Raw genomic sequence first — 9310 nt, forward strand, 5'->3', positions numbered from 1 at the left:
TTGGGCAGCGATGGTGGCGAAAAGGTGAGTGAGATCATCCTCTGATGCTGCGCATTCATTAGCATGATAGCACACCCACAGGGGCGACCAGCAAGGGAAGTAACGCCTTTGTGACTAGTCCCGGCGCTCATAAGTATATGATAAAAGATCTTTAGATATACTTTTTCTAGAGATCTCTATCTATGCTAGTGTATACAGGGACAGTTAGGCAGGGATTAGTAATATGCACCCAGAACTGCTCGTGGTCCTGGGTGCATATTGGACCTGACAGGTTCCCTTTAAGCATTATAAATAAAAAAAAACAAAACAAAAAAAAACAAAAACAAACAAATTTTACCATTTACACTGGCCTATAATCTAGAACGAGACTTCCCAAGTATACCCATAGCCCAATTTTCTGCCCCCCTAAGGGGTGCTTCACACACAGCGAGCTCGCTGCCGAGATCGCTGCTGAGTCACGCTTTTTGTGACGCAGCAGTGACCTCATTAGCGATCTCGCTGTGTGTGACAATGAGCAGCGATCTGGCCCCTGCTGTGAGATCGCTGCTCGTTACACACAGCCCTGGTTCGTTTTCTTCAAAGGCGCTCTCCCGCTGTGACACACAGATCGCTGTGTGTGACAGCGAGAGAGCGACAAATGAAGCAAGCAGGGGAGCAGGAGCCGGCGTCTGGCAGCTGCGGTAAGCTGTATCCAAGATAAACATCGGGTAACCAAGGTGGTTACCCGATATTTACCTTAGTTACCAGCCTCTGCAGCTCTCACGCTGCCTGTGCTGCCGGCTCCGGCTCTCTGCACATGTAGCTGCTGTACACATCGGGTTAATTAACCCGATGTGTACAGCAGCTAGGAGAGCAAGGAGCCAGTGCTCAGTGTGCGCGGCTCCCTGCACACACAGCTAAGCGGTGTGCGCTGGTAACTAATGTAAACATCGGGTAACCATACCCGATGTTTACCTTAGTTACCAGTCTCCGAAGCTTCCAGATGGCGGCTCCGTGCAAGCGCAGCGTCGCTTGCACGTCGCTGCTGGCTGGGGGCTGTTCACTGGTCGCTGGTGAGATCTGCCTGTTTGACAGCTCACCAGCGACCATGTAGCGATGCAGCAGCGATCCTGACCAGGTCAGATCGCTGGTCGGATCGCTGCTGCATCGCTAAGTGTGAAGGTACCCTAAGGCAAGTGTAAATAACACGAGCTATCAGCTGATTAGCATCAATATATGATCTGCAGTTAAAGGGAACCTGTCAGGTGCAATATGCACTGAGCCCCACAAGCAGTTCTGGGTGCATACTGCTAATCCCTGCCTAACCGTCCCTGTATTTAGTAGCATATAAAGGGATCTTTAGAAAAAGTATTTCTAAAGATCCTTTATGATATTCTAATGAGCGAGGGGACTAGTCGCAAGGGTGTTCGTTCCTGCGCTCATTCTGACCTCTTAGCATGTTAGCACGCCTACAGGGGCATGCTAACACACTATTCAATGCCCACTGCCCAGCGTCATCAGCGATGGCACGCGTACCTGTGTCCGTTGTACACAGTTTAGACGCCGGCTTTAGGGTTAGTGCGCATGAACTACGTACACCTGGTCATGCGCACTATGAAGCCCGAAGTGCAGGGCACTCTGATCATGTGCACTGCTTGGCATCTAATGCGGTGATAACGAACACCGGTACGCGCATCACCGCTGATTACTCTGGGCATTGAATAGCATGTTAGCACGCCCCTGTGAGTGTACTAACACGCTAAGAGGGCGGAATGAGCGCAGGAACTAATGTCCTTGCGACTAGTCCCCTCGCTCATTAGCATATCATAAAGGATCTTATGAAATAATTTTTCTACAGATCTGTTTATCTATGCTAGTGTATACAGGGACGGTTAGGCAGGGATTAGTAATATGCACCCAGAACTGCTCGTGATTATGGGTGTATATTGCACCTTACAGGTTCACTTTAACGCCAGCGATCGGGTTGTGAAAATGTTCAAAGAGACGGGTGTTGACTACATTTTGAAGAAAACTACAAAAAAAAACACAACAAAAACACACATGCAGTTTGCGCGTGCACTACCATGATATTCAAAGTTCTTTTCATAGATTCTTTACCTTTAAAAATAGCAGAAATTTCCAAGTTTGGCCTAAATTTCAGACGACTATTCAAGTCAAAGCAGAAGGAACCATACCACATCCATCCGGCACTTCTTAATGCTCCTGTTTGCTACTTTTGTTTCTTATTCCAACAGGATTCAGCAGCAAACAATGAACATTGCGCTCTACAATTATCCTTACTAATGGCCACTTTTAAAAATGTTGCAAAATGTGCTAAGTGTCTAAAACACCAGATAAATGTGGGGTAAATGTATCCACTTTCTATAAAGCTTGCCCCCTGCAGAATTTGGTATTTCAGCATTCCTTACACAAATTTCAAGCTTCCTTTGATAAATGACTTGTTGACAGCTCCACGGTCACACAGCATATTAGCCACAGACTTTCAGAAAATCTATAGATTATTATTATAGCAGCCAAGCGGGTGACCGTTTTAGTAAAACTCATACACACTGCACAGAAAAGTCTGCGGAAACAGTCCATCGGGGAGTCAATGTCGGCTACAGGTTGTGGATTTGCACCTGTTCCATACGCAATATTCTTCAATGCACAGAAAAAAAACTGCCGCGTGTGATCAAAGCCCAGGAATAAGCTAGACCTGCACTATCTCCAAACACAAGTGGGTATTATTGAATATAAAGAACTGTCAGAAAGTAAAGCAAAAAAATGGAAGATATTATTGAATATAAGGAACTGTCAGAAAGTGAAGCAAATCACTGCATAGAGTACAGGGGAGACCGCACCGGACCGCCCGGCTTCTCTTAGGCTGCTTTCACACATCAGTTTTTTGCCATCAGGCACGATCCAGCAAAAAAAAAAAAAAAAAAAAAAAATGATGCGATGGATCCAGCAAAAAAAAAAAAAAAACAAAAAAGGATCAATTTTTTTTACAGATCCGTTGTGATACTGAGCATGCTCAATAGCAAAAGAACGAATCCGGCAGCCATAGGCTACTTTCACACATACGGCTGTAGCAGTGCGGCACAATCCGGCGCTCTGCTGAAAAAACAAAACAGTTTTTTTTTGCCGCCGGTTTCGTTTTTTTCAGCATTGACTTGCATTGGTGCCGCATGGGCTTGCGTTCCGTACGTTTTTTGCTCTGGCAAAAAAAAAACGCATCGCGCCGCATCCAGCCGCTGAGGCGCATTTTTCAATGCATGCCTATGGACGTCGGATGCGGCGCGATGCGTCAAACCGCATCCGGCCGCCACATGCGGTTTCTTCCACTGCGCATGCTCAGTAGCATGCCGCAACCGGAAAAAAACGGACGGGCCGCATGTAAAAACTTATGCAAAGCATGCGGTGTTTTCGCCGCATCCGTTGCATAGGTTTCACAGCCGGATTGAGCCGCAGTGCTCAAACCGGATGTGTGAAATTAGCCTTACCCGTTTTTTGCCGCATTATACCGGATCCATCGTCCATAGTCTTCCATTATAAAACACGCCAGATCCGGCGCAATGCGGTTTTTCGCCGGAGACAAAAAAAGTTCCCCTCAGCGTTCCATCCGGCCGCTGGACAAGCAAAAGCCAGATGGAACGCAAGGCCATCCGGCACTAATACAAGGAAAAAACAGATCCGGCGGCAACAGACGTCGGATCCGCTTTTTCAGGTTTTTGACGGATCGTGCCTGATGGCAAAAAACTGATGTGTGAAACAGGGCTGTGGAGTCGGTAAGCCAAACCTTCGACTCCGACTCCTCAAAGACTCAGACTCAGACTCAGACTCAGACTCAGACTCAGACTCAGACTCAGACTCAGACTCAGACTCAGACTCAGACTCAGACTCAGACTCAGACTCAGACTCAGACTCAGACTCAGACTCAGACTCAGACTCAGACTCAGACTCAGACTCAGACTCAGACTCAGACTCAGACTCAGACTCAGACTCAGACTCAGACTCAGACTCAGACTCAGACTCAGACTCAGACTCAGACTCAGACTCAGACTCAGACTCAGACTCAGACTCCTACATATATTGCTTATAGTTAGGTGAAAAATTTATTGTAGTACATGAATATGTGTATGTGAACATCAGACATTTAATAATTTTTATGATACAATAATCAAGATATTTGGATAGAACATAAAATATATTTATTGGAATACAACTTTAGAACACAAAAAACTGTAATAAATTGTAAATATGTAATACACTATGTAATATACAGTAGATTACATATATATCTTGTGTGTGTATATACACTGTGTGTATATATATATATATATATATATATATATTACATATTTACAATTTATTAGTTTTTTGTGTTCTAAAGTTGTATTCCAATAAATATTTTATGTTCTATCCAAATATCTTGATTATTGTATCATAAAAACAATTAAATGTCTGATGTTCACATTGTACTACAATAAATGTTTCACTTAAATATAAGCATTATACTAAATGTTGTTATTTAGTAAAATATTCAGCACATTCTGCATTGCACTCCTGTCCCCAATTTATTATATATTTTAGGAGTCGGAGTCGGTGCATTTTATACCGACTCCGACTCCACCAAAATGAGCTCCGACTCCGACTCCGACTCCACGACTCCGACTCCGACTCCACAGCCCTGGTGTGAAAGCAGCCTTATCAGATAGCACACACTCCGAACAAGTCTGGAAAGAAATAATGATCAATAGCCATCCATTTATCTATATAGGGAGAAGACAGTTAATCATGGGCACTGACGCTCCATTGCAAGTCTCTGGGTCTAAGGCTGCGCGCACATCAGCGTTATTCTGCCGCAATGCCGGATCCAGCACAAATGCGGTACAGCGCAATATAGTGCAATGGAATTGTGGCAAGCTAAGGTAATATGCGGCCGCACGTGACCTTATACACACACACACACACACATACATATACGGTTCATATATATATACACACACACACACACACGTTATATATATATATATATATTACACATACACACGCAAGTGGGATTAAGGCTTTAATGCCGTTCCCATCATACTGGGCACACAGACCCTCGTTCTCATGATCAGACTCTTGCCATTATGTTTAGGTGATAAATCCTGATTCCGATGGGTCATCAATATCAGACTGGTGGGCGTCAGACTCCCCTCCGATCAGCTGCTACAAGCTCCGGCCGGATGTAAATGTGGCATAGAGCTGCACCGCGCTGCTCTAATGTGTCGGGTCCCGCAGAACGCCTCCTATTCAAAAGATAAAAGAGTAGGCCCACACGGTGCAGGTACATGCCATGCTTACACCTGTAGCCACTGACTGGCAGGGTACCAGCTATAGGACCCCCAGCAACCTCCTCAAAGGATCAATAACCCACAAAATGTTATTTTTTGGCCTTTTCCCATTTTGCAAACAAACAGCAAGGGTGCTGCCATATTGGACACTCGTATTATCAGATATAGAAGCGTGTCCAGTCAGGGAGAAGCCCACTTTCTTGTTGACCAGTGGGGTCCCAATCTCCATACACAGACGGTTTGTCCTGAACATATTGCTGCAGAGGGGGTATCGTTAGACTGTGCCCCCACACATTAGAAGGCAGCCGGACCCTATGATAGCGCAGTGCAAGGTGGTGAACGAGTGTCAGGAATTAGAGAGATCAGTGGGGGTCACATATGACTGGCCCCGCTCATCTGTGCAATGATAGCAGGGTGTCCCCCACTGTTGCAGAGGGGAGAGCACCCATGAGACCCCCATGCAGTGCAGAGATCAGGTGAACCAGTGGCAGGGAAATATAATAGCACAGTAGTGACGTCACAGTAGCCCTTAACAGCAAGATATTACATATAGCAGCACATTAGTGACGTCACGGCGCCCCCAGCAGGGAGATAGAAAACAGCAGCACAGCAGTGACGTCACGGCGCCCCCAGCAGGGAGATAGAAAACAGCAGTGACGTCACGGGCCCGGGTTCTCACCTGCACCTGTGTCCGGCAGCGGCGCCGCCTGTCCTGGGCCCGCAGTCAGGAGGAGCAGGAGGCCGAGGCCGCTCCCCGCCGCACGCAGCATCGCTCTCCAGGCCCGGGGGGCTCCCGGCTGCTCACACGCGGCGTCCTGCTCCCCGAACACGGGAGTGGGGGGTCCGAGCAGTGACCCTGCCGCTCACACACCGACACTGCGCACGGCCGTCCCGCGCAGCCTCCCCTCGGGCCTCGTCGTGCACGCGCTCCCCGGAGCTCTCATAGTTCACCAGGCCGCGGAGCTCGGACACCGCCGCAGTTTCCGGGCAGCTTCACCACACAGCGGCCGCCATGTTCCCTGACTTCGCCGCGGCCAAAGGCGGGAGCAAAAAAAAAAAAAACCAGGGGAAAAAAAAAAAAAAAACCTCTTCCGATTGGCAAATCTAGTGTCCAATAAAAAGGCAGATTCTAGGATATATCGGCCAATGGCAGCCAAGGGGCGGGGCCTGTCTGTCAAGGTGAGTGCAGTGACGTCATTACGAGAGAAGAGGCTGTGCGGTGACGTCACTGGGAGATTTGCTGCCGGTGCACGATTGTGATGGCTGTGCTGCTGCTGCTGCTGCTGCGATAGGAAATCTATTGATGGCAGAATGGAAACAAACACGTCATGTAGAAAAGCCTCATTATCTCACAGCTATGTATGTGCCTGCACGGGAAGATACGTGCACAGCTGCTCTGTAATGCAGCCCCCTGATAAATGCTAATTCCCCACCTTGTAAGGAAAATCAGCAAGAGGTTGTATTTCACCCCTGCTCAGAAATATTGCCCCACAGTGCCCCTCCGTACACATGTCTCCCACAGTGACCCCGCAGTGCCCCTCCGTACACATGTCTCCCACAGTGCCCCTCCGTACACATGTCTCCCACAGTGACCCCGCAGTGCCCCTCCGTACACATGTCTCCCACAGTGACCCCGCAGTGCCCCTCCGTACACATGTCTCCCACAGTGCCCCCGCAGTGCCCCTCCGTACACATGTCTCCCACAGTGCCCCTCCGTACACGTCTCCCACAGTGCCCCGCCGTACACATGTCTCCCATAGTGACCCCGCAGTGCCCCTCCGTACACATGTCTCCCACAGTGACCCCGCAGTGCCCCTCCGTACACATGTCTCCCACAGTGACCCCGCAGTGCCCCTCCGTACACGTCTCCCACAGTGCCCCGCCGTACACATGTCTCCCATAGTGACCCCGCAGTGCCCCTCCGTACACATATCTTCCACAGTGACCCCGCACTGCCCCTCCGTACACATATCTTCCACAGTGACCCCGCAGTGCCCCACCGTACACATGTCCCCTGCAGTGACCCCCCCCCCACACACACACACACATTAATGTTTCTACACAGTACGGTAACACTTTCATGGCAGCATAGAGCCCCCACATACAGTATGGTACCCCCACAGTACCCCCTACAGTGTACAGTATGGTACTCCCACAGTCCCCCCATGCAGTATGGTGCCCCCATAATCCCCCTACACAGTATGGTGCACCCATAGTCCCCTACACAGTATGGTGCCCCCACAGTCCCCTACACACAGTTTGCCACCACAAAGATTTATCTCACACAGTAAGATGACCGCACATTCCCCAAACACAGTATGATGCTCCACAGTCGCCCACACCTCTACATAGTATGATGCCCCCACAGTCCGCCCACGCAGTATGACACCAAAAGGATCCCCCTAACACAGAATGATGACAACACAATCCCCAAACACAGTATGATGCCCCCACAGTCCTACCACACAGTATGGTTCCCCCAGATACAGTATGATGCCTACACAGTCCCCACACACAGTATGATGCCCCCTCAGTCCCCCACATACAGAATGATGCCCCACAGTCCTCCACACACAGTATGATGCCAGCACAATCCACCTACACAGTATAATGCCATTACAATCACCCCACACATTTGGATGCCACTACAATCTCCCCACACAATATAATGTCACGGCCAGGTGGACGGGCAGACCCAGGAGGTGGATCCACTGGGCCGAACTCCTAGATGGTAGTAAAGAGTCCGGTAGCTGGAACACTATAAACAGCAGAACAGTCCGTGCACACGAGTATAGCGGAGAAGTCCCTGGGACCACGGAGTCACGGGTGGTAGTCCGGGTGACGCAGCTCAGGTTCGGAAGCCGAGATGATGTCAGGCGGGGTCCGGAACCTTTGGAGCGAGATGACGAGTCACCGCAGGGATCCGGGATGGTGCGGACTGTCAGGATGGCAGATGGACAGCGTTCGGGGTTCAGGATACGGCAGGACTGGATGGCGAGGCAGGCACGGCTCTACAAGAGAGAGAGGTGAGTATATGCACAGAGACACCAGGAGACCTGACTCCTAGCTTAGGAAACACGAAGATCAGGCCCCGCCCCCTTAGACAATAAACCCCTTTATACCCTGTACCCGATTAGCCTCATTTCCTGTTAATGGACGCTGGCCCTTTAAGAAAGGGTCAGTGACCGCGCGCGCCCTAATGCGCATGCGCGCGGCCCGGGTGCCAGAAGCCAGGGAAGGAAGCTGAGAGGAGGACGCAGGGGAGCCGGCTAGGGCCTGGGAAGCCGTCGGGCGCCGGGATCGGAGACCAGGGGGCCTGGGAAGGACGGGCACCGGAGGCTGGAGAGCGGGGAGCGTGGCAGGTGAGCCGGGGAGCGGGGCTGAGGACCCGGGGAGCGGAACAGAGGACCCGGGAAGGGGAGCCAAGGACCCGGGGAGCGTGACAGTACCCCCCCCCCCCACGCCCCCCTCCCCGCAACCGGGACATGAAGGCACGGATCAGAGGAGTGCCCACGTTCTCCCTGGGCTCCCAGGACCTATCCTCAGGACCATACCCTTCCCAGTCCACCAGGAAGAACTGTCGACCTCGTACGGTCTTCATGGCCACGATATCCCTTACCGCATAGATGTCGTCATCGGCAATAGGTGGAGGAGCCGGACTGGCAGCAGCGGAGAAGGGACCAAGGACAACCGGCTTGAGCAGGGAGACGTGGAATGAGTTGGGTATCCTCATCGTGGCCGGGAGCTGTAGCTTGTAGGAGACCTCATTGATCTTGTTGAGGACTTTAAACGGCCCAATGTAGCGAGGACCCAGCTTGTATGACGGTATCTTCAGGCGGACGTACTGGGAAGCAAGCCAGACGAGATCTCTAGGAGAGAAACACGGAGGGTCCAGACGTTTCTTGTCTGCGTGTCTTTTCATCCGCAGGGAAGCACGCCCAAGGGACGCTTTGACAGAGTCCCAAATGGTCGCAAAGTCACGGGCTACTGTA

At 50.4% G+C, this 9310-nt stretch overlaps 1 protein-coding gene across 1 annotated transcript in view; it reads right to left on the reverse strand.

Annotated features, from left to right (window-relative positions):
* LMTK2 (lemur tyrosine kinase 2) overlaps positions 1–6341 on the reverse strand; it is a 108848-nt gene extending 102507 nt beyond the window's left edge. Inside the window, exon 1 of the mRNA XM_075318043.1 lies at positions 5998–6341. Within this exon, the coding sequence (XP_075174158.1) occupies positions 5998–6088 (91 nt within the window). The 5' untranslated portion in view covers positions 6089–6341. The remainder of the gene's footprint in view (positions 1–5997) is intronic.
* Positions 6342–9310: the final 2969 nt, after the last annotated feature.

Source organism: Anomaloglossus baeobatrachus, chromosome 7, assembly GCF_048569485.1.
Source record: "Anomaloglossus baeobatrachus isolate aAnoBae1 chromosome 7, aAnoBae1.hap1, whole genome shotgun sequence".
Classification (NCBI taxonomy): domain Eukaryota; kingdom Metazoa; phylum Chordata; class Amphibia; order Anura; family Aromobatidae; genus Anomaloglossus; species Anomaloglossus baeobatrachus.